Source organism: Acartia tonsa, chromosome 10 (genome assembly GCF_053477335.1).
Source record: "Acartia tonsa isolate MP-2025a chromosome 10, ASM5347733v1, whole genome shotgun sequence".
Classification (NCBI taxonomy): Eukaryota; Metazoa; Arthropoda; class Copepoda; order Calanoida; family Acartiidae; genus Acartia; species Acartia tonsa.
The window spans coordinates 41,967,324-41,994,850 of NC_137269.1; the positions used below are offsets into that span (position 1 = coordinate 41,967,324).

General features: G+C 32.0%; 1 protein-coding gene across 1 annotated transcript; it reads left to right on the top strand.

The window, feature by feature from the left end:
• Positions 1 to 855: 855 nt before the first annotated feature.
• LOC145330070 (juvenile hormone esterase-like) lies at positions 856 to 23,325 on the top strand. Its single transcript, XM_080174617.1, has 17 exons — positions 856 to 941; positions 2,244 to 2,344; positions 2,582 to 2,622; positions 3,357 to 3,435; positions 4,145 to 4,229; positions 6,423 to 6,534; positions 8,526 to 8,572; positions 9,428 to 9,509; positions 10,204 to 10,274; positions 18,289 to 18,422; positions 19,046 to 19,193; positions 19,617 to 19,748; positions 20,177 to 20,351; positions 20,745 to 20,821; positions 21,213 to 21,298; positions 21,774 to 21,883; positions 23,111 to 23,325. The coding sequence occupies exons 1-17, from the start codon at positions 899 to 901 to the stop codon at positions 23,196 to 23,198; spliced, it is 1,611 nt and encodes a 536-aa protein (XP_080030743.1). The 5' UTR covers positions 856 to 898; the 3' UTR covers positions 23,199 to 23,325.
• The last annotated feature ends 4,202 nt before the right edge of the window (positions 23,326 to 27,527 follow it).

Here is a 27,527-nt window from a genome sequence, read left to right on the forward strand (position 1 = left end):
GGTCCGTCCGTTCGGAACAGATTGTTTTTTTTTCTTTAATTTAGGCATGTTAGAATTGTAGATTTTAAATTTTGCATGGTGGTTCATGTTTATGTAAGCGTTTTCACAAATTAATTACAATTTTGTTTCGACTTTTATACATTTATATTTTGATTATTCAGTTCTGACACTCTACAAGTGTTGATGTTCAATAATATTGTCATGTTTGATAAGCTTTAGATTTTCTTAAATTTTGTGTCAGGGAGAGAGTGGAGATTGGGCTGTTTATTACAGAACAAATTCTTAAAGTGGACCCTTCCCCCTCCCCCCCAAAAAAATTCCTTGACCCGCACCCCCATCCCCGTATAAAATTCACAACATCCTGAAAATACTCATTATCAGAATAGCTGATTATTTTTTATCTTTCTGGGTTTGATTTGTACACTTATTGACAAATTATATTTATTTACCTAAATAATTACATAAACAATAATTATGTAAATTATATAAAATGATAACTTTTTAGTAGCAAAGCTACTCTATAATTCGCTTTGTCTGCAGTGAAGTCTGTAACGCTGTGGGGGGAAATACTATTTTCTCGGCTGCTATTTAAAATAGACGACTGAAATTTTTTATGCAGATTTCCTATGACACTGGGCATCAAGGATATAATTTACCAGCCTTGACCGTCAGACTTCGTTCATGAACAAAATAATTAAAATATTTCTTTATTATTTTTTTTCAGAAAGATTTCTTGATTTCTATTAATTATTTCATATCTATCAACTGAACATCTTCAATATAATTCATTTTGTCTGTTTGTCCTTCCAAAAATATTTTTTTGCCTTGCTACTTATAGATAAGAAAATAAAAGATAAGAAAACAAAATGAAAACAGTGCAGTATAGTTTTCATTCACAATGAGGGTTATTCTTTATTTACTTGTTATATTTAAATTTACAGGTATTTCAATGAATTTAATAATGGTAGCTTTAAAATTTATGTTTAATGGCGTGAAATCCCAACGTTTTTGATATTTTAAGTGAATTACTAATCAACATACAAACATAAATATGTAATACTTAAAATAAAACTATATATGAATGCGACTGCAAATTTTTCAAAGTTTGACCCGACTGCTGAAAAGAAAGTGGCAGGTTTATAAAACTTAAAACCTGTTAAAACAGTAAAATTTTCTTCTTTTAGTTTGAACTTGATTTTTAGTACAGTTTTCGCCATGTGGGGGGGGGTGAAGAGGTATTTACCTCCCTCAAACGTTGAAAGCCATTTTTAACCCTCCTCAAAAAGTTTTGACGTCATTGTGTGTGTACATATACTTATTAAATATATGTATTTATGTATTTTCAAATGCATATTACGGATTGGTTTTTACTCGAAAATGCTCAAAAGAAAATTTTCCATTGTGATTACAAAATGATACAAGAAACATAAATTCAGGGGCCGTGTTTCATCAATTTAATTCCATTTCAAATTGCAAAAAAATTGGAATATTTTTATGGGATAATTTTGATGTAAAACTTGTTTTGTGCTTTGAAACCCGCGACCGTGGCTTAACACTTAGCTAATTGGCTCGTTTTCGGGAAGGTGATAGGTTCGAATTTCGGTTCAACACGGCGTCATAACTAAAGACATTAAAATTGTTCCTACTGCTTCTATGTTAGATGCGCGAGATAAATAGTAGGGTGAATGCATTGGCCCAAAACAGGCGCAACTCTTTACCATGCACAGTTAGGACTTCCAGACAAAGGTCGTAAAATCAAAGGGCTGGTTGTCTGATGGGTTTAGCGCGTTACAAGGTAACGGGGAGAGAACTTGTACGCGAATCAACTAAAGAAAGGGGGTGCGTAGGGGGGAAGGATGAATTGGGTGGTGGGGAAATTTTCATTGTCAGAATTGTTTGTCAGAATCCTGGTCCCTTGTCCCTGCACATAAATGCAATTCAAAAGCAGTGTATTTTCTTGTATATATATTCGTATACAGTAAGTAGATCTGCTAATACAGAAATAGTTATTTATCGCATCGTATTATTGACAGCTTTCCGCTGATATTAAGATTCAAAATTATTAGATTAAAACCAGTTTTGTTAGCCCCGAGGAACCAAAGAACAGAGCTAACAAAACTGGTTAATTAGTGCAAAATCGTCTGTAATAGGATGTTATACATAATTTTCAAGTATGGCTGAGAACCGATTCTTATCCACTGGATATTAATCGGTTTCGAAACCTTACTGGAAAAATAATTTAGACCCTGTTGTGAGCTATGAAACAGAGACCGTTTCAACCCCTTTGGGTGAAGTAATAGGAAGTTTGAGGGCTACAGCGGCTGGCACACACTATCTATCTGTTCAGGGAATTGATATATTATTACTTGGATATTAAACAAGATTTTTATGTTCTCTTATGAAGTAAAACTCGCAGTGGGTTAAACTAAGAATATCCCAAATCCACCCCCTTTACCCCATCACATCCCCTCCTACTGGATGAACGAACTGACCAATAAATGATTTTTCATTTTAGCAACTTAAATTGACGACTATTTTTCCGTGATAATATCCATGTATAATATATTCTATATCCATTGTACAGGGGCTGCCATTCGCACAACCACCAGTTAACAATCTAAGGTATTTTTGATACATAATTACAATCAAAGATATTCCAAAATATAGGGTTTGTCTGTCCGTACGTAACTGATAGTTCTGTTTGATAATGAGGCATGTTAAAATGGTTCAATTGATTTTAAACTTGGAATGAAAATAACTGAAAAAATGACATCATACTGGCCAACCATTGGTCAAATAAAATGTATACTGGCCTGCCATTGGAAATTTAGTCTGTGTATTGGCATGACATTGGTCATTTGTACTGTATGTCATTTTTATAACTTTAAAGAGCTTCTCATCTAGGTTTTAATCTCCGCAACCTGTAGAGGGATGGACAGAATTATAGGTACTATAATGAGCTTCTGATCTAGGTTTCAATCTCCGCAACCTATAGAGGGATGGACAGAGACATATGTACTATAAAGAGCTTCTCATCTAGGTTTCAATCTCCGCAACCTATAGAGCCAAAGCCATAGGTACTATAAAGAGCTTCTTGTTTCAATCTCCTCAACCTATAGAGGGATGGACAGAGCTATAGGTACTATAAAAAGCTTCTCATCTAGGTTTCAATCTCCGCAACCTATAGAGGGATGGATAGAGCCACTATAAAGACCTTCTCATCTAGGTTTTAATCTCCTCAACCTATAGAGGGATGGACAGAGCCATAGGCACTATAAAGAGCTTCTCATCTAGGTTTCAATCTCCGCAACCCGTAGAGCCAAAGCCATAGGTACTATAAAGAGATTCTCATCTAGGTTTCAATCCCCGCAACCTATAGAGGGATGGACAGAGCCACTGGATTTATCCCAGGATCTTCTCATTGCTTGCCCCCAGGTAGCTAGTCATTAAAGAAGTCAAATGAAAAAAAAAATTGCCACCAAATATTCCCCTGTAAAACTTTTTGCTCAAGTGTAAAATTCTTTTTAAATTTCTCTTCTTATACAGATCAAGATGATGGGGGGAAAACCTTTTGCTGACAAAATTGTTAATATTCTTTGTCTTTTTTTTCATTAAACTTGGTTTCCTGTTCCGTTGAAAACAGTCTATAGTACCTCACATTTTTATTTATTTTTTTTGTCATTACCCTTAAAGTGTCTAATCGAGTACAGATCACCCACCCAAAATAAATTGAAATTAAAGAGATCATTTTGTGGTGTTCATATATTTTACTAAAAGTTAGGTTAGGTTTTATTATAGGGTTGGGTCGGATATCCGGCCGGATATCCGGTCATTTTTAATATCCGGCCGGATACCGGATATTAAAACTATCCGGTAATATGGTATCCGGCTGATTTTTGACGCCGGATATCCGGTCATTTCCCGGATATCGAACGTTGGCCAGATATCCGGCCGAAACCGGATATCCGGCATTATAAATCTGCCGGATATTCGGTATCCAGCCAAAAAAGTATCCGGCCCAACCCTATTTTATTCGAATAGAAACAACTCACCCCCCCAACTTTATCTTCAATTTATTTTTAAAATAAGACGAGGGTTCTGTGCATATAGGCACTTTGAGGGAGAGCACCTCTTTTATTAACAGAAACTACGTGGTGAATTGATTGGCGAAGAAGACTGCCTATACATGAATATCTATGTTCCTCAGAATGTTTCAACACCAATTCCAGGTGAGTAACCCAGGGAGGGACAGGTCATTGGACTGTTTATTAAACTAGTCCCCAAAGTTTTACAGTAATGTTTTTTTTTTTTATTTGTTGGTCTTAAAACTTTTGGGACTTTTTTTGAATTTTGATTTGTTGGTTCATTAAGATCAGTGTCCAAACATTTCAACAATTAATTGTAATTATGTGCATAATTACTGGGGATGTACATCAATTGATCGGCCATTGTCTTATCCTTTTAGATCCCTAAGGGTGGCTCCTCTTATAGTAAGTTAAGATAGCCAGATTGTAGATAAAACACAATTATGTTCAAAAGTTTTATATTGCCTGCAGATATTGTTTCTTAAAATAGGGATCCTAAAGGATGAGAATATAAATAGATGTACACCTCCAGTGATACAAAACAAAATTACCCATTTTCTAGATTAAAATTTTAGGTGGAAAAGTTTGGGTATTTTACAAACAAATCATTTTTACTAAACAGTTTTTTAGCCAATGATGAGAGGCGTGTGTCTAAAACTTTGGGTACTATTTTATCTAGCAGTGCAGTGTCCCCATCCTAACTTGTTAAAATTATTTAAGGCATTGAATAATTAGTCAATTGTAATCTTAAAAGCTCAAATTATAACGAATCTGTCAAAATAATCTGTCAATATAAAAAGGGTTCTTATGTGTACATATACAATAACAAGGATGACAACAACCATAAAAGCGAAGCTCTGGATGGAAGGACAAACGAATGTTAACACTTGTAGAATGTCAGAACTGAATAAACTGAATATTAATGCATATGTCTATACAATACTGTAATTAAATTTGTTGTAAAACTGATTAAATACAAGTTACTGTTTAAGGACGTTTTTAGGACATGATTATAGTGATCCTTCGCTTATAACACTATACCTGGTTGTAATAGGAATCAGTATTAAAAAAAATCAGATGAATAGGATAATTTTAACATTCAAAATTTGTTGTCAAAAAAATAAAAATCAGCTTGTTTTAAATGGACGTTAGGACTTTCTGGTAATGATTATAGAGTTACTGTTGAACACAGTAATAGTGTCTGACTGATTATGACGTAACAAAAAAAAATTAGCCAATGAGAGGCCGTTATTGACCAATGGTAAAATTTATAGTGGCCTCTCATTGGCTAATTTTTTTGTTACGTCATAATCAGTCAGACACTATTACCCAGCCAGAAAGTAGCGTCACTATTGCGCTACTATAGCGCACGATATCGTGTAGCAATCGAGCATGAGTTCTTACGATATCGCTAAATAGTCGTCCAATGCACATTGACGATATGTTACGATAAATGGTCGAAAAGGTACTTAGAGCTGCGCGATACACCCACGAAATCGTAAGCGATATCGTGCCAAAAAAGTTCATTTAAAAAATATTTAACATCATGTAGTTTTTTTTTGTAAATATTGTATGTAAGTAAGAGGTTGCATAAAGAATCCATTTCATACTGTGCATGCAGAGAGAGAAAGAGAGAGTGAGAGACAGAGAGAGACATGGTGTAAAGAGAAACCATTCTCTGTGCCCTTCTACTTAATGTGTACTCTCAAAAGTTTTCAATGAACTTTGATAGAGTATTTTTATGTTTATCATACTGAATGGCAATGATTTAAGGAATATTAAGACACACATTTAAAAATGTTGCCATTTAGAAAAAAAAACTTTTTAAAAATACTTTTATTTGTAATATTAAACATAAACACATTATGACAATTTTAGTTATCAGTTTTATATTTATTTTGTTTGACAACAGAAAAAATACAATATTTTTTTAAAAATAATGTGAACTTCTAGCGGCCAATTTATAAACTATATTTCTCACAGAATGATGTTGATTATATGTTGGTTGTGTGTCTGTTTGTAAGTGTGTGTTGACACACATAAAATGCTATTGTTTACGATTTCTTAGGGAAATCGTGGTTGCCGCGATTTTTACTACAAAATCGAATTAATCCCAAGCGATTTTTTAAAATTTTGGCTATAAAATCTTAAATAAGATTTTGGCGATAATATACTACATATCGGATGCGAGTTTCCTTACGACGTTTCTAGCTGGGTACTGTGTTCTTACTGTTCTTTCTAAGTTGTACCTAACAGCATGCAAACCTATTTGAAACGAGCAGTAATGTATATTGACACATTGTTTTCATACAGGCCCTAACTGAATATTTGTTTTAGTGTTTGTGTATCTGTACGGGGGTGGATTTATCAATGGCAACAATATGATTACTGAGTATGGACCTGACTATTATATTGATCAAGGAGTCATAGTTGTTATTCCAAATTATAGGTAATAGTATATCATATCATCAAATTTAGTATTTGTCATCCATAAAAACATCATTGTTAAAAAAAATCAAAAGCTTTTATTGAAATCTTCTTCTAAGATCTGTTAAGACATTTTAATACTACTCTTGGAAGTTTTTTTTTGTCAGAGCTCAAAGGGGTATAAAAATGACCGATAAATTGATGTACATCCCCAATGATGACACTCAAATTCACCCAATCTATGATTCAATTAGTGGTTAAAAAGGTTGAACTCAACTTCATGATCCAAAATTAAAAAAATGTCCCAAAAGTTAACAATTGAATTATGCACATAAATAGCGAAGCCATCATAATCAGGGATCTAAGGGGATAAGACAATGGCCGATAAATTGATGTACAACTCCCATGATGATACAAAAATACCCCTTCTGTAGATTACTAGCAGTGGTTAAAACGTTTGGACACTTCATGAACCAACCAATCAAAGTTTTAAAAAATCCCAAAAGTTAAGCCAGCGAATAATCAAACGATATGATATAAAACTAGGGACTAGTTAATAAACAGTTCAATGCCCTAAATCCATCCCCACTATCGATGTTTAGCAATTGGAAGGTTTGTGTCATTTTATTATAAAGACTAAATATTAATAATGTAATTCTAAAATGGATGTATGATATGATGACAGGGGAAATTTGGTCGTCAATTTAGCTTGCTAATATGGACCTCAGTTATTCATATCGTTTATCCAGTATAAGGAAATTGGGTAAATAGGTGGTTGTTGGGTATCGTTAATTTAGCCACCCGCGACCGTGGCTCAACACGTAGCGCATCTGCTAGTCGTAGGGAAGGTGATAGGTTCGAATCTCGGTCCGACACCGCGTCATAACTAAAGACGTTAAAAATGGTTCCCACTGCTACTATGTCAGATGCGCGACGTAAATAGTTCGAGTGGGGGGAATGCCTTGTCCCAAAACAGGCGCAACTCGTTACCATGCACAGTTGGGACTTTTCAGACAAAGGTCGTGCATTTTAGAGAATTGGTTGTCTGATGGGCGATTGGACGCTTTACACCGCATTCATAAGCGGAGTATGTTTCAAGGTGCGTGGAGTGATGTCTAGTTACCTAGTACCCGAAGCGTCACCAAGCCCCCTAGAGTCTTAACATATTAACATCGTTAATTTAGCCAGCTGCGAGCATCACTTTATCAGAGCACATGAAAATCAGGTGCAAGTCATAATATATTGATACTGTACTTTGAGAACTTTGAGAAAAAATAACAAAATCTTGTCGCGTATTTCAAAATTTAAAAGGATTCGAATACAACTTGAAATCTAATTTATTTTTTGTATCTCCTTTCTATTTGAACTCTTTACAAAAACATCTTTTCAGTTTCTGTTAAAACGAAGAACTATTTTGCTGAAACAAGGACGATTTATTCAATGGCTCGGCAGCCTTATCGTTCAGCCCCGCGGCCACCTTTAAGTTTTGACCGTTAAAAAAATTATACAAAGCCACAGCCTAAGTCTAAAAACAAAATTACTAAAACCATCCCAGGTCCTTCTCTTTAAAGTAGAACTCAATCAGAACTGAGTTAGTTATTGAAATCTTAAGCTTCAGGCAAAAAACCTTGGCCCTTTTTTATAATAGTAATATATTTAAAAATGCTTAAACAATTCTAACATTTTTAGATCTATATATCTCAGAACGTCCGATTGTCGTTTAATCCATTAGATATATTTATTTATATATTTATTTACTTATAAGGCTAAAGAAACCCTAACGCCTAGGCTTACAGAGAAAATATTACAATGAACAAAATTTACAGTAAAAATAATGCTCAATGATTATAAGTATATTTTCTAGCTACTGACTATGTTGATATTCCCGACGCTATTGGTTGATTTTCAAAGACCCAATTGAAAGTCGGCACAGAGTCTACGGGGCGAGGACATACAGTTACTTAACCCCTTCCCCCTATATTTTTAACTCTAATATTTTTTTCTAAATTTAAGGACTGGAATTTTTGGAAACTTTCATTTAGTTCCTGATGTAACACCAGGTGAGTTTTTAAAAGCAAAGCTATTCTTTAATTAGGGTCGGTTACAGTTAGCTTTTTTTGTTAATTTAAACATGTTCGTACGTCCATTTAAAACAAGCTAATTTTTTACTTTTTTGACAACAAATTTTTGTATGCTAAAATTATATTATTCATCTGATTCTTTAAATACTGATTTATGTTACAACAAGGTACAAATTGATAAGCGAAGCCTCTCTATAATCAAGTCCTAAAACATCAGTATGCCCTTTAACAGTATCATGTATTTAATCAATTTTGCAACAAATTTACTTACAATTTTTTACATATAAACTTATTCATTAATATTCAGCCTATTCAGTTCTGACACTCTACTAGTGTTAATGTTTGTTTGTCCTTGCAATGGTATAAAAATTATACTGATAACCAAAGCTTTATAAACACATTCTGTCAATAGTTGGATTAAAAACTTTGGGTTGTTCAATGGGGGAGGGTCCAACATTCCCAACAATAATTCTAATCAATAGAACGGGTGATTGTGATGTGTGAATTTTTCAATTGGATTAAAAAGGTTTCGTGAATTTTTATCTTAAATTCAGTATTTGTATTTATAATCAATAGTGGCAAATTAAAGTTTGAGGTGGGGGGGGGGGGGGGGGGGGAATATTTTTCTTTGAGGGGGAACGGTGCTTTTTTTCTTTGGGATATTTCTCCTAGGAGTGGATACAAATCATTACTTTAAAGAAGATCCATATCGGTCCAGTGATTTTCAAGATCTTTCAATTCTCAAAGACAGAGATACATAATTCACCAAAACATATTTCTAAATAAAATTAATCTAAAGTGCGAGACTTTTTATAATTCAATATTTTGGCGCAGGTAACCAGGGTTTGTTAGATCAAGTAGAAGCTCTGATTGTCACCAACAACATTATTCAATCTTTTGGAGGGGATGGCAATAGGTAAAAATGTATATTTTTTATTAGTTGACCGCGGATACTTATTTAAAAGGTTCCAGGACAAACGCAGGAGTGCCAAACGTCGGAGAGGACAAACGGAGGAGTGTTAAAATATTGATTTACTTAAGTATTTCTATACAGGTAAGGTTAGGTTAAGATATGAAATATACAAATAAGACCCCTGCAGGGGTTAGCTATTTAATAACCTGTAAGTTAGTTTAAAATAGGTTAGGTTATTTTTCAACTCCGACGATTGGGACCTAGTCCCATTTAAAAATGTAGTCCTCTTTTATTTTTGTAACCATGGAACATTTTTTTAAAACTGAAGCCTTTTATTTACTATTGTATCAAGCAGATTCTGTGAAAAAAAATGTTTATTTAAGAAGCATAATTAAAGGAAAAAAAACGCCATACTTATTTTTTTAAAATTTTAAAACTAGGGGGATCTTTTTTTCAAATCAACCCCTACAGGGCTACTCTGTACAAAAAAAACACAAGAAAACTACACCCCTCCCCCCTTTAATATAAATGTATCAAAAAATTAGTTTGTATTTACTTTAAGGGAAACCCATTAATTAGATAATTCTATTAATTAATTTCCAAATATTTATGAGACCTACAAACAGAATTGCTGTTTTGATTACAGAGTATATAGATTTACCATTAAAAGTTATGTTGAGTTTTTTTTTTATTTTAGGATAACATTGGGTGGACAGAGCGCTGGGAGTGGTTCTGTTCTATATCATCTTATGTCACCAAGATCTACAGGTAAGGTTTTTAATCTGAGGTGGATTCTTTAAAAAATTAGGGTCACTTAGTGAGGCAAAATTATTTTTGTGAAAAATCCTCTAAAATCGTATAAAAAATCTACAAAAATAAAATAAAATCATAAAAGGGTTAATAACATAAGATTTTGTTTGATTTTGGTAGATTTTTATGTGATTTTGGAGGATTTTTTACAAAAACATTTGTGCCTCTCTAAGTGACCCTAATTTTTTTGATGATCCACCTCGGGGCTTTGCAGCAGCCACGCGCCAACCGCGTTTTGGTCTCAACTTTAATGACGTTTGGATGCTTTTAAATTATTTTTTTGAAAGAGGAATTGCAATATTTAGGTCATTTTAAAAACTGATTTTTAAAATTGTTAAAAGTTGATTTCCCTGACGCGCGGCTGCCGAGCCCTGGTTGTCATCAACGGAAAACTATTATATCCTAAAGTAGCGAATCAATTTGAATTTCCCTGAGCAACATGCAGTTTCAACATTTATTGTCAACTAAGTAGCCATGAGTGATACATTATCGTCATGACTTGTTTAAATGGTATTAAAGTTAGAATAGTTATTTAACGTATTGTAGATAGTAGGGATGGCAATCCGTCTAATTTTTGGACCGGATTCGGATTCTTACAAGAATCCGTCCAAAAAATGGCGGATTTCCGTTGATTCCGGATTCTTATTTTTGGCGGATTCCGTATTCGGATTCCGGATTCTAGCAATATTTTAAATGGCTTTTTTATCTAAAAATTTAAGTGCTACATATGTCCTCAAAAGTAATGTTCTTGGTGTTCTCTATAATTCACTTCCAAGAATTGAACCAGATTTTAAAAGATTTTATATATAATGATGATAATCTTTGCCTTCAAAAAGGGGGAGTTGAAAGAAAAACTCAAGACGCCAATTTTAGCCTACCAATTAAGAATCCGAATCCGCTATTAAAAAACGGGGTCCGGATTGCCAACCCTAGTAAAGGGTGTGCAAAAAAATGCGGACATTTTTAAAATTGAAATTGCGCGGCTTGTGTTAATAGTAGAAAATTCTTATGCATATCGTTAGAACCGTTATAGTTTTTGGAAATATAAGAACGGATCCTGTGCTACGTATAGTTAGGGAGCTACGTTGTGAAATGTTCCTATTGCCTTAAAACTTGAATTGCGAGTAAACCAGAAAATTAAAAAAAATATTGAGAAAAAAAAAACCTATTTTTAAAGCTTTTTAATTATTTGTATTTATTTGTCATACAAATCTTCTAATTGAATATAAAAAAATCTATGAATATTTGTACTGAAATCATTCTTTTACAATGGATCCTTCAACAAGGTATCAAATAAAAGTTGAGATTAAAACTTTTATGAATAAGTACCCTGGAGCAAGCATAAGAGAGGTTAGACAATTTTTGAAAAGTGGATATGCATCCCAGGTATGGAATAATCTTACAAGACAAACAAGATCTTCATTCCTGGTGAAAAATTACACTTAATGCCAAGAAACAGGTTCGTCGTTAAAGCATAGAGGATTTAATGGGCGGAAGAAAACACCAGAAAGTGTACAGAAAAGAGTGAAAAAAATGTTATTGAATAAAAAAACACCTGGATTAAGAAAAGTTGCTGCCACTACAGGTGTTTGTGTTTCTACTGCTAGAAATATTCTAAAATCATCAAAGGCTAAACCGTACCACAAATATAGAACACAAAAAATAAATGATGCCCAAAAAGAACAGAGGGTTAAGTTTTCTAAATATTTACTTCAACGTTTTGGTTCTTGTCCCAGAATTGGAGGGAGGTGATATTTGATAATTTACTCGCAAGTTAAGTTTTAAGGCAATAGGAACATTTCACCACGTAGCTCCCTAACTATACGTATCACAGAATTCGTTCTTATATTTTCAAAAACTAGAGTTCATAACGGTTCTAACGCACAAGGACTCTGGCAGGAAATTGACAACTTATTCATACGTACTGTACTAAATCAATCTTTACGTGGACTAATTTAACCAAATTAGGTTTTTTTTAGGTTTTTTATAATTCATACAACCCCCTTAAGTTATTCATTACAATAGAATACAATTTTAAAATTTATTTACTGTGTAAATATGCATAAATATGACGTTTTTACTGACAATTAGGTTGATTTTTACTCAAAGCATTTTTCTTGTAGACAATAAAATGATTATAACTTTCGTTCTATTTAAGATAAATTGATGAAATAAAAAGTATTTTCAATTTTATTATGCTGAGAAGTCACCTATTGGTTTTAAGAAATAATAAACCCCTTTGAGTTGGGGAGGGGGGGGGGCGTTGAGTATCGAAATAATGAAACTAATGTAAATTTCTTTTTATGGTGGGTTTTAATGATTCATATAGCAGCCAATTTGTTTTTAGGCAATACCCCTTTGTCTGTCTGTCCCTCTGTCTGTCTTTTTTTTGTCTGTCTGTCACTCCACTTGTCAGTCTATCTGTCTAACTGCCTCTTTTTCGGATTTCAATGAATCATCTAGCATAGCCTAATTCTAATTTGTTAATGCCTCAAAAACTGTCTGTCTGTCTATCCCTCCATCTGTCTGATCATTCACAGGTTCTCTATTGGATTTTATTTAATGAATTGTCTATTATGGTCAAACTGTAATTTGATCATTCTTCTTGCCTGTCTGTCTGTCTCGTCTATCTGCTGAGTTTCTACCATTGGTCTAACAGACTGATTCACTTAATTAACCCCTTACGGTCGGGCCCCTTACCGCACCTTAATCAGTCGGGGGGGGGGGGGGGGGGGGGTCACCCTATAAATGAACCTAACCTTATTTTTCTCAGACACCATTTGACCAATAGGGATGATTTCTTAAACTTAAGCTTTTATGATTATAAACTAACTCCTAGATTATAAGTCACCCCCTGCCGCCAACCCCTAGCCCTCCAGGGCTCCAAAAACCCTAAAAATGAACCTACCTTTATTTTTCTCAGAAACCATTTGACCAATAGGGATGATTTCTTAAACTTAAGCTTTTATGGTTATAAACTAACTTTTAGATTTTAAGTCACCCCCTGCCGCCAACCCCTAGCCCTCCGGGGCTCCAAAAAATCCTAAAAATGAACCTAACCTTAATTTTCTCAGAAACCATTTGACTAATAGGGATGATTTCTTAAACTTAAGCTTTTATGATTATAAGCTAACTCCTAGATTATAAGTCACCCCCTTGAAAATAAAGGTTAGGTTCATTTTTATGGGTTTTTTTGATCCCCGGAGGACTAGGGGTTAGCAGCAGGGGGGTGACTTCTATACCAAAAGCTAGTTTATAACCATAAAGGCTTAAGTTTAAGAATTCATCTCTATTGGTCAAATGGTTTCTGAGAAAATTAAGGTTAGGTTCATTTTTAGGGTTTTTTTGAGCCCCGGAGGGCTAGGAGTAGGCGGCAGGGGGGTGACTTCTAAACTAGAAGTTAGTTTATAACCATAAAAGCTTAAGTTTAAGAAATCATCCCTATTGGTCAAATGGTTTCTGAGAAAATTAAGGTTATGTTCATTTTTAGGGGGGTTTTGAGCCCCAGGGGGCTAGGGGATGGGGGTAGGGGGTTGACTTTGAAACCATAAGATGTTCATACCCCTAAAAGCTTAAGTCCAAAAAATTTGCATGGTTCATCAAGTGGTTCCGGAGAACCCCCCCCCCCCCCCCCAGCATCAAAAAAGCTTCAGTTACGTCCCCCTTTTAAACGTAAGCTTTTCTTATATGTCAACATAACATATCTAAATTTCATAGAGATCCGCAGCCGTTTTCCCTGCTGACCGCCTGCTGCGGCCGCTGAAATTTATATTTGATATTTCTAATACAAAATTTACTTAAAGATAAACATTTTCTGTAAAAAAATTGTTCTTCTAGCTTCAAAAATAAGAAAATTACAGCCGTTTAAAATTTTTAAGTAAAAAAGGTTGTTAAATAAAAAGGTGAACTAAGCAAAAATTGACTTTGACTTATAAAAGGTCGGAAATTTATTATCAAACAGGGGACTTGCACAAAAAAGATTTAGCCCTCTAGGTCTAATAGGAACTGAGATAATAGGGGGGGAGCGTTGAACGCCCACCCCATCACCAACCGATTAAGGTGCGGCAAGGGGCCCGACTGTTAAGGGTTAATAATACATATTTAATAATTCATATTAAAATCGATAATACTGTAAAAATGGTTGAATGCTTGTTTCAATAGAAAATTAGATTTAACTAATAATAATGTTGAATCTTGTACCAGGAGATAAACAAATAACCTTGTGTTGCAATAAAAAATAAAAAAAATTATCCAATTTACTTATGAAAAAAAGTGTAATACTGTATCTATAATCTTTTTGTACATAAATGATAATAATATCAGGTTATATTCCATTAATTTATAACCACCTAAATTTTTTGACACTTACAACTTTTAACAGCTCCCTTTAACCAAAATCAAGGATAGTTTATTTAAGTATGTCACCAAAACTTCATTACATAAGTAATACATTTTTACAAACTTTAAAAAGAGGATTGGGAAATATCTCCCTCCCCAACATTAACTTTAATCACTATTGTAAACAATATTAAAAGTTATAAATATATATCAATCAAGATCTTTAGAGGTATTAACTGTGGTTTAATTACATATGTATGAGAGCTCCTTCTTGTGTCAATCACTTTTATTTACTGATTAAAATTTGTACAGTTGTACAGAATATTGCAAGATTTTTTTAGTTAAGTCTGGAAATTAATGATTAATTTATCTAAAAATAGATAGCATAGAATTATCTTAATCAGTGGCTTAATTTTATACACCCGCCTTAAACACCCCCCCCCCCCTCACTCTTTATTTTAAGGGGTGTAAATTTATTTCCTTTACACCCCCTTGGAATTTATAGAGGGGTGTATCTGAGGGTGTAGGCTCTTGTCAAGAGGGTGGACATGGGTGGACACCTAGGGAGGTGTATCCATCCCCCTTAATTTTACAAGGGTGGTGTAAACAACCCCTACACCAACCTTTTGCACGCCTTTGATCTTAACTATACTTTTAGTGTACATAAAGTTGTAAATTCAGTAACTATTCTACAAAAATTACCTTCCTAAATTGATATATGATTTTCAGGGTAATCTCCGGTGGACTAAACATTAAAATTTTATGGAAAAAAAGATATCTTTGGAACATGCATGACTTGAAATTATCCCCCCTTTGTACTCAATACGCATTTTTTATTCTAAGTGCGTCAATTTTGCGTTTAAAGATACCCTTAGTTTAAGCATTAATTTCTCCAAAAAATGATGAAAAAAGATAAATTTTTTTTTGATAAAATGATAAAAGTATATGTAAAATGAAATAACCAGCAAAAAAAATTACAAAATTACGTTAAATAGAACGAAAATTAGAGCGTTTTGTAAGCCTTATAAAATGCGTATTTCTCATGAAAATTGTAACGATTTAGTGTCTTGAGTAAAATATTTACAAACTTCCCGCTTTTATAAGAAGCTAGAGTCTTTGTGTTAACGATATGCATCTAAGAATTTTCTACTATTAACACAAGGCGCGCAATTTCAATTTTAAAAATGTCCGCATTTTTTTGCACACCCTTTAGATAGCTACCCGCGGTTAGTAAATAGAAAAATTATATGACTAATTCCAGTTTTGTTGGCCCCGAGGGTAATAGTATTATTATTTTTCATGGTACGATACATGATTTGTTATAATCCAGCAAATATTAATTAGTTTCGAAGTCATAATGGAATATAACTTATATTGACTACGTGGTATTCATTAAAAAGTCATCCTTATAAACCAAAACTTATTTTATTCGATTCAGATTAGAAAAGACATTATATAATCCAGCGAATATTAATCAGTTTCGAAGTCATACTGGAATAAACTTTATTATGACTACGTGGTCATGGTTGACATATTATCAACATAAATATGCTCTTATAATAAGAACATTAAAAAAAAGCTGATTCACTTTTTGAGAAGTTGGATGAAATTATTTATCTTAAATAGAAGTTTTTTTGTGGGGGGGAGGGAATGTCCCTCTAACCCAAACCTCTTTCATTCTATGCAATTCAGAAAAGACATCAAAAATTTAAAATCTGTTCCAACAAATATTTTGCAAGATTTTCTAATGAGTTCTTACTGAGATTATTTTTGTCCTTGTAAACAATGCCAGCTTTGATATATTACATATTAACTTGTGATTACTTAGTTAATTTGTTTGTTAACATATTGGATCTAATATTGAAGAAGTAGGTCTTATGAATTACATATTAATCTATGATTACTTATTTTATTTGTATAAGATATGGGTTTTAAAATTAATAAAGTAAATATTATAAGTTACATATTAACTTATCATTGCTTAGTTTATTTGTTATAAGTTTTTGTTTTTAAAATCAATGGAGTAGATCTTATAATTTATATATTAACTTATGATTACTTAGTTTATTTGTTTGTTAACATATTGGTTCTAATATTGATGGAGTAGGTCTTATGAATTACATTTTAACTTATGATCACTTAATTTATTTGTTGTAAGATATTGGATTTGATATTAAAGGAGTAGGTCTTATGATTTACATATTAGCTTTTAATTACTTAGTTTATGACCTGATTAAGATATTGGATATAATATTAAAGGAGTAGGATAAAATATTAGATTGAATAATCATGGAAATATGCAACATAAACTTGTAAATCAGCATATTAACCTACTCCATTAATGCATTATCCATTGTAAAGATGTTTATTATTATATGATTAGGTACTTTTCTAAGTATTGTCAATATTTATTTTCTTAAAATATAGCCACCAAAAATAAGTATACTTGACAAATGAAATTAATAAATAACAAGGATGACAACATCCATAAGTAGCGAAGCACAAAAAATCGTGGATGGAAATACGTAAAAGTAGATTTAAAGTGTATTTATCCCAAAAAAGTTTGAAAATTGGACCAAAAACACCAAATATATGGGGAAATATTTAAAACATATAAAAATAGCCAAAAACCTGATAAAAGGCAGTCTGACCGCCATGGTTGTTTTCTTTAAACGACGGGAAATTTAATTTTGATATCTATAACTGAAAAATTTTTGAAAATCGGACCATAAACACTGAAGATATGGAGAATAATGTGATAAATACAAAAATAGCCTAAAACCTGCAAAAAGGCAGGCTGGCCGTCGTGGATGTTTTCTTTAAACGACGGGAAATTTAATTCTCATATCTATAACTGAAAAAATTTTGAAAATTGGACCATAAACACTGAAGATATGGTGGAAATGTGAAAAATACAAAAATAGCCTAAAACCTGCAAAAAGGCAGTCTGGCCATCATGGATGTTTTCTTTAAACGACGGGAAATTTAATTCTCATATCTATAACTGAAAAAATTTTGAAAATCGGACCATAAACACTGAAGATATGGAGAAAAATGTGAAACATACAAAAATAGCCTAAAACCTGCTAAAAGGGGTCCGACCGCCCTTGATGTTTTATAGTTAATTGTGCTCCTTAATAATGGGAATATTGTCAAAAAATTTCAGCTGTCTATCTTTAATAGGAGCCGAGAAAATCACGTTTCCCCTATTCTGTCTTACACGGACGGACAGACGGACAGACGGACGGACGGACGGGCGGACGGACGGACGGACGGACATTTCGAATTATAGAGTAGCTTCGCTACTAAAAATAACAATATAGGGGCAGTCAGCCTTTTGAGGACGAACAACTGATCAGATATGGTTATCCTTTTAGTGCAGATTCTTAAAGATCGTAGAAATATTTTTAGCTTTTAAGGGAGGGTACCAACACCCTCCCAAGAAAAATCACTCCTAGAGTAAAACCACACATATCTCTTGTGCCTGTTGAGGCCTCTAGGGTCGTTGTTGGTTGTTTAGAAGATGCTATAATTGTAACCTGACTTAATCCAACACATACACATAACAAATCAAGCACAGTTGCACGAGAATAATATTCATAACCACTAAAACCTGAAAACCTTCAAATTGCAGGACTATTCCAGCAAGTAATAGCACAGAGTGGCTCCAACTTCAGCCCTAGCTTACACTCAGTGACAGCTGCTGAAATAAGACAGTATAGCGAACTATCAGCTGATTTGTATGGCTGCCTTTGGCCTGATGACCAGGTAAGAAATCAGCTGATTTGTATTGCTGCCTCTGGCCAAATGACCAGGTAAGAATCAGCTGATTTGTATGGCAGCCTCTGGCATAATGACCAGGTAGGAAATCAGCTGTTTTTCAATTTATATCAGATGATCTTTATACCTGTTGATGGTCATGACACTAGCCATTGATTGTTTTTACACTGATCAAAATAGAAATAATCTAGAGACACACTCAAAATCAGCCAGTAGGATGACAGTAGAAGAAGAACAGACTAACCTTGTTTTTGGTTTAAATATGTACAGATTTTTGTAATGCAAGGGCAATTTTTTTAATTTTTTTGCATAACAAGTCAGCTAAAAACTTTCTAGAAATCTTTCCTTTGTTATTGAAAAATTTCATTACTTGTATTACTTGAATTGATTGTAATCAAGAAAAATAAACAAATGTGTTGCTTGCTAGAATTTCTTTTTTTGAGTATTCTTATCTGCAAGTATAAATAGCATTAATGTACCTAATAATTATAGTCAGGCACCTGCTTCATGTAGAAGATTGTCTCATTTGTTAGTATACCTGTATGTTAAAAGCATTATACTTATTTTTAGATTTTTCTCAGATAAAAATATTGAAATTATCTTTTATTTAGGCTAAGCTTGACTGTATGTTGGAAGTGTCTACTGATAGTTTAGCAAATATAAATGATGCTATTCTGGTTAATCTTAAGCCAAATGAAGATTTTGAAACTAACTCTAACCCTTTTATGCCAATGTCTGCTATGGATGCTTTACTCTCAGGTAAAAACTTCTTTTCAACTTATAAGTCAGTCAAACTGTGCTACTTTTAAATCCTTATATAAAAGTAACATGAGGTCTATTTGTTTGTACCGCTCTAACCAATGAACCAATATGGTTCTATCTTAGTGTTTCTCTTAGGTCTAGGGAAGGCATATGACTATTTAGGGGGATGGTATCACCACCCTTTTTCCTGAAATGAAAATGGGAAAGGTTCAAATTTCCCTCTCAAGTACCCCTAGAGGCAAAGTCACTAAAAAAAATTAAATAACATAAACAAAAGTTAATAATTTTTAGGCTATGTTCGGAATTTTCACTAAAGGTCGTGCATTTTGTTTATCTGAAATGGTTCTTTCAAAAATATATGCTATTACACCTACAGTATAAGATATAACTATTACATACTGACATCTATATTATGTTCAGGAAACTATAATCAAGATGTAAATGTAATGGCTGGCTCAACAAGAGATGACGGCATTATTCTCACCTCAATTCTTGTTAGCAATCCTATCATGTACTTTGTGTACAAAAATTTCTGGACATCAATTGCACCAGGTTAGTCTTTTCCAGTATATCTTCAAAACCGATTAATATTCGCTAGATTAGAACCAGTTCTCAGCCATATTGAAAAATCATGTACAGCATCATATTACTTACAATTTTTCATGAATATTTTAATAAAAATCTTAAAATTAATACCAGTTTTAATTTTAAAATATTTTTATATTTGCGGAAAACTGTCTATAATATGCTGCGGAAAATAACTATTATCATTAAATGGAAAAGTTGATAATTTTCATCACCGGATATATGTCCAATTTCTTTCTTAAAATACATACATTTTACATAAGAATTTATTGAAATGCATCTAAATTTGATAACATTTTAATTTTTTGTATTCTTAATTGATTGATTAGTTTTCTTTAAGTGGATTAACTTAGTTCAATACACAAAATATAATTGTATAACTTTTATTTCTACAGGTATCCTGTTCCATATTCCAATTGATGCAACAACTACAGCTGATGGAGATAAAGCTATGGAGCTTGCCCAGTTCTACCTGGATGGACTCCAGAATATGAATGAGGAGCATTTCACAAACATCACTCAGATGTTTACTGATGCCTTCGCTACTTACCCTACTGAATGCTTTGTTAGGTAAAATAATTATATTTCATTAGTCACAGAACTATGAAACAGTGGCAATGTTACTTGTATAATTATCAAAATTTTTATTAGTGTATTTTCTATCTTTAAACGTATTTTGAATGATCTCCAACTATATAGGTGAACACCTAAGTAATAAGACATGTGTTTAATTCTTATTTTAAATCAGGTTAAGTTTAGTAAGGGGAACTGTGGGTGAGATATTCCTGCAGAAAAAGTTAACGTAGTGGGTCATTTTTGCAAAGGTTTATCATATTCAACTTTTTCAATGGACCAAAATATATTTTAATAGTTATTTTGTTACACATATCAAAAGTAAAGCAAATGAAATTATGTTTGATATAAATTTTGATGGAAATTAAAAGATAAAATTGAATTATTTAGCCATGCCAAGACAACCCAGAAGGTGTATCAGTATGTCTACAATTATAATGGGGAGTATGGTTTGACTCAGGACGAAGGTAATCATATTTTAACAGGATATAGAAGAGGTGGGCAACTGCAGGGAAAACTAGTTTTAATGAAATTACAATCATAATAATTATGCCATTTAAATAAATTTAAAAGGTTATGACCTATTTGTGAAAATTCAATAAAAAAGATGTATATAACAAATCAGGTAAAATGTCCTAGGATTATTGCAAGGTTCCTAGATCTAGCATTATGAAAAATTATCCTGAAAACACCAGCTGGTACCAGCAACTATTTTACAATCCTGGGAACAGCCAAAAAGATCGGGTTCCTTTGAGGCATTTTTGACCTAATGTAAATTTTTTTACTGGAAACTGCTATATATTCTGCGACTTATTTTAGGAAGTATAGAATGCCCTTGTTAGAATTAAACCTTTTTAGGTCTGCCAAACTTAGGAGTAGATCATGCAGATGAATTATACCTCCAGTGGGCAAATGTCTTTGGACAGGAGCGCCCTCTAAATCAGGTAAAAATTCCAACAAGGATGATTATTTGAAGAGATGATATGTCATGGCTTTTGCAAATTAGTTATATTTGTAACATATTAATATTCCTAAAATATATACATTCCTTGTATAAAAGTACCAGGATCTGTATCTGTCTGTACCAAAAACCTCGCTAACTGCATGGTTATCCTTTTCAGGTCCTGGGAAGGTTTATAACTATTTTGAGGGAGGGTTGCGTCATCCACCTAAGAGAAGTACCACTAAAGGTCTCTATGAGCTTAGCTGCTAATTGCTAATAATGTGAAAGATGGTGTTCAATCTAAATTGGTTCTTATATCTTTTGTTAATATATAGAGAGCAAAATATCATACACGCAAAGTTCAAATGGGATAAAAAAAAGAAAATATAAAAAAATAAATTTAATACATAATATTAAACATAAATCAATTTATCATGCCTTTTTCTCACAATTATGATCTAGATAATTTTGTTTAGGATGATCAGGGAATGAGCCTTGTACTGATGGAGATGTGGACAAACTTTATCAAAATTGGAAACCCTGGAGATTTCTGGCAGACCCTGGATACTGCTGGACAATATCTCAGGTATGATATATATTCAGGTCTAGGTAGATTGATAATTACAGAATGCCCTGTTTAAAAAAAGTTAAGATATTAAACTGTTTTTAACCTATTTTTTTATCATATATCAAAAATATACTATGACACCAGTAGAATCAGACTGCAGAGCCCAAATTTGAATTAAGTCCCCAATAAACTTTTTTTGGGGGATTTAAAAATCAATTTTATATGTTGCTGTGATCATTTTGATGGAAGCAAAAGCATTTTTTAGTTTGGGGTTAAATTGTTTCTTACAGAACAATTTGATGTGATTCAGATTATATCAATACAATAATAAAAACTCTACTTTGTTCGATGCAAATATTTTTTTTCTAAAACAATAATTTATATAGAAGAAATTTAACATTAAAATAAAACATATTATTCTGAAGTCTGAACCAATTAGAAGTCTCGTTTCATTTCAGTTTTTTACAATTCAAAAAAGAGTGTTTTCACAAAGTGACTTATTTCCAATGTAGTTAAATAATTTTTATTTAATTAAAATGAATAGAATGAAAACTATACACATAAAAGATACATGCTTTTTAAAAATATTTAAAAAAATAAGTTTGAATAATCTTATATTTTATCATATTTGTATATGTGACAAAAAATTTTTGTTGTATTGCGTAAACGTTTGTTGTCATCTTTCACTATTTAACCCTTTACAGCCAATTTTTTTTGTGTTTTAAATAAGTGATGGAAAACAAGCACGATAAAGTTAATTCATTGATATATTGTAAAGAATTAAGTTTTTAATGAATTAATTTAGATGAAATCAAAAGGCCTAATTTTACTCTATACCAGAATACTATATATATGAAGCAAAACACTCTCAAAGCTACGAATTTTACCCAAATAAAAAAAGACCTTTTGCTCTGATCAAAAAAGACCACAGCAACAGTAAAATTAATTTTTAAATCCCCTCAAAAAAGTTTATTGGGGACTTAATTCAAATTTAGGCTCTGCAGTTTAATTCTACTGGTGTCATAGTATATTTTTTATATATGTTTTAAAAATAGGTTAAAAACAGTTTAAGATTTACAACTTAATGATTATTTTGTCAAAAAGCAGATATAGATGACTAAAATTTCAAAATAAGATTATAATTGACTGATCTTAAGGTGAAGCATTCTCTTTTTTCACTTGGCCAATTGTACCCTTTGAATAAAAATAAAAAAAAAAACAATTCATAAACTAGATATTTTTCAGCATAAGTGGACCAGACAGCCTAATAATGGAAAGATCTGAACATTATACAAAAAGAATGAAATTCTGGAAATATTTATTTCCTTGTTAGTCAATTGTTTGTCAAGGATGAAGGGAAAGGAAATTCAAATATAAATAAATTTTTCACTAATTTGCATGTATTATTTATTGTCTTTTCTCTCTCCTATTTTCAAATTAAATAAATTTTGTTTTTGAAACATTTATTAAAATACACACATTATATACATAAATACAAATAAATTTTATCATTAAGATCATTCATAAAATATTACTAATTCATATAAAAGGATAGGTTCATAATAGTAGACTTAATATTAATCAAAATTCATGTCATGGTCACTTCTATAAAATCTTAAAGTCAACATTTAATTATTAACACAATGATTTATTTTGTCTTTGTTTAAACAAACTGAACAATTCTCAATAATTTGTTTGTTTTTGTTTTGATGTAAAGAATCACTTTCTCATCCACACACATCCAAACAACTAGAAATAAAAAAGTCAAGGATTTTAAGGGATGGGCCATTGGATGATAAATAAATCTTTTCCACCATAGTCTATCTTTAAAATTTTGCCTTTAGAAGCTAATAAACTTGGTGAGGGGGGGGGATGAAGAGGAATTGTAAATTAATCAAAGCAGCATTATCCCTCTCCTCTCTAAATAAAGCAAAGGAATTAAATAATGGAGCTTAAAAACATCTCCAACCTACACATAAATATTAAGAAGAGGATTAGCTGCCTATATCTTCTTCTCTACATTAATTAACATTAAAAATAACATTGAGAGAAAAAGATTAAGTCATTTAAAGAGGGTTTTAAAAATCATTAAACATAATCCTAGATTTAAAAAATCAATAATTAAAATTTCTTTATTTTCTACTACTTACAATTCAATAATTAATTTGATTGGAATAAACTACCTTGCCTATATTATAAAACAGTACCTGGAAAGAAGAAAGCTTCAAGCCTGATAAAAATCCTCAAAAATTGTAATGTTTTCTCATTGGGGCCAAGAGCAATGACCAACACTAAAACCAGAACCAGGATAATAAAACTAAATTTCTTGATGATAAGAGTCTTTATAAACTCAACAAGAGAAGTTGCAATTATTCTGAATCCATTTGTTAATATCACTCTTGTTGCTGTATATCCATTCAACCTGAAAAATAAACAGGCTTCTTTAGATTAAAAGGTCTTATATCTTGCTTTCTCTTTCCCCAAAAAGCATGCCTTCATAATCATAAATGTATAGTAAAGTAAGTTCAAAAACTGAAAATTACTTATATTTTTTTTTTTATTAAAGTTGTAAAAACTGCTTCAATTAAAGAAATTACACTTGTTCAAATCTTTTAAGTTTTATAAGTAATGTTTTTTATTGTATCAATATAAAGTAGATTATATAAAATTGTTCTGTAAGCAACAATATTACCCCAAATAAAGAAAAAGACCTTTTGCTCTGGACAAAATGTCCCAAGCAACAGTAAATATTAATTTTTAAATTCCCCCAAAAAAGTAAATCAGGGGCTTGATTAAAATTTAGGCTCTGCAGTCTTATTCTACAGGTGACCTAGTATAGTTTTGACCCCCCATTCAAGTTTTCTACAATAAACATACCTTATACTATCTTGGACAATTTCTTTATTAGTTGCAATATCTGTCACAGTTTCAGATGGTTTTTCATCAATTTCATCATTAGATGTAGCACATGATATAACTTGGATTTTTGTTGGTTCAGGATTTGGTTTCATTTCCTCTGGATTTTCTTCTCTTTTATCAGTATTGGCTTCTAGATCAGATTGAGCTTTGACTGTTTTAAGATCATCTATTTTATTCACATCTTCTTTAATATCATTATCATTGGTACAATTTGAATTGATAATCTTTAACTTTTTTGATATAATGATTATAATCTTGATAAAAGCCACAATAAATTTAACTGACTCAAGAACAAGAATGATTATGATCATAACTGATATGACAGGATAAGAAGGACATGATGGTTCTTTATCAATTATAGATATATTTGTAATTGTATTGGTGTGATTATGAGCATCAAAAGGTCCACAAAGATCTTTTCTAAATATCTCATACAGCAAACCATCAAATTCACAATTATCAATTAAATAAAGTTTTAGTCTTAGGGAACAATCAATGAAAGTAACTAAAATGATGAATATAGTTGCAAAGTTTACAGTTAATACTGAGTTTAATGCAATGTACACATCTGGTCTGAGCACCACTAAAATCTTAGTCAAGGACATGCAGGTAAAGGCAGATAGCTCAACTACTCCAGCACATCTAAGTGATATCAGAAAGACAAGGTACAGGCCGAAGTTTGGAGTATCGTTGCAGTCGGTGAACAGAGAAAACATTGTTTGTACATAGGTTACTCCAGTAAATAATATCTTGCCAATAAAGTTCAATAAGATAACTCTGGTAAATTTTATTGGTTAGCTTTGATGAAACTTAAAGCAAAACATTTAAAACAATGGAAAAGTGATCAAAAGGAGCTTGAGGTTCCATGAAAATATCCATAAGGAAAGGATAAATAAAACTGAGATAAGGAAACTGCAAACAATTAGTATAATTCAAAACTATGTTTTTTAACTTTTTTAAATTGATTTTTATGGGCTCAAATTTCAAGACAAAATAATAAAGATATTAAAAGTTTATAATAGTTTGTCAATTTATCAAAAGAATCAACATTGGGAAAAGAAAAACTAGATCATTTTTTGAATTTAATAAAATAAACTTTTGTTTAAAAACAAAGCTAACTAAACCTATCCAAAAGAGTCACTTCAAACACACTCCTTGTCTTGAGATATATTATATAAAATATTGATACAGCCCAGGAATTTAAAAAGAAAACACCATCCAACATCCAAGAAAAATTATCAGTATAGATAATACAACAGGCATATAGAAAGAGAAAAATATCAATCAAAATTGATTCATACAATTTCATCTCTTTTTGATTAAGTAGTGCTAGATTATAAAATAGTGTTTTAGATGTTTTAAATCTTCTTATCAACTGGTTAAATTATACTGTTTTTTTTAGTTTTATAATCTTTTTAGATACTTCAAGTAGTCGGAGAGAAACTCTATAATTCTAAGGATAGAGAAAATGAAAATAATTCTCATTTGTATTTTTTATTGATATATATCCAAATGACATGTGTTGTAGGGCAAGCAATTGTACATATTTAAAAAGATTTTAGTCTTTCTTGTGACTGCAAGTTTAATTGCTTTCAAGTCATAGTAGCATGATTCTACGTGAGTCTGTAGGGTTATGTTAAAAGTTAAACAATTGAGGGAAAAAGAAAATATTTGATAACATAATTTCCAAATATGAATTTTAAATTCTTAATCCATGCTATACATGTATGTAGATGTTTTTTGATTAGAGATAAAAAACTAATCCTTCTTAACTTTAAATAAAAAACAAATCTAGCTCTTACTAAAATGAAACCATATTTAGCAGTTAATCTACAAATATGTGTCTCATGTATGTCTGACTGACTGTACCTCATGCCTCATATAGGCATGGATGCTGTCCATGACACTCTAATGTCAGGTCCAACAATCCATGATAACTAAGGGATCCAAATCTCTCCTTTTCTGTCCAAACTCCCAGGGTATTGGATTGCACGACCTTTGTCTTAGAAGCCCCAATAATGTGATGAGTTGCACCTTTTTGGGCCAAGGCATTCCCCCTAATCTAACTATTGATGTTGTGCACCTGACATAGCAGCAGTAGGTTCTGTTTTTAATGCGTTAAGCTGCTATTCAAAACTGTTCCCTCCCCGACAACAATCAGCTGGTGCAGCATGCTGGTGTGTCAAGCTTAATACCTTACCCTAATTCAAATTGATAGGTTTAGTTGTAATTGTTCTCAATTACTATGTCAAGCGAAATTAGGTAATTAATGTAGCTTAGACTATATTAAAGTGTTCAACATACACAAAAAATATGGTGTTAGTTTTTTTATGTTGGTCAAATAGTCAACGTAAATATCAGAATAAATAGATCCTGAGACAGCGTGTCATTTGTAAGTCAGTAATAAACGACTAATTTTATTCAATCGACAAAATAACATCCAAAACTTTTGTCAACAAAATACATCCAGGTTGACAGTAAAAAATATCTCCTTTAATTTTAATTCACAGCCATAAAAGATTTCTTAATAGTTATTTCTCGCATCGTATTATAAACGGCTTTCCTCGGATATAGAATGTACAATTATGGTTTTAATCTTATGATTGTACATTTTTATATTCGTAGAAAGCTGGATATAATACGATGCTAGACATATTTTTTTTTGTATAGATGAGAACCGGTTCCTATCCACCGGATTCGAATGAATACAAGAAATTAAATTATTATTTTTAAAGATATTCTG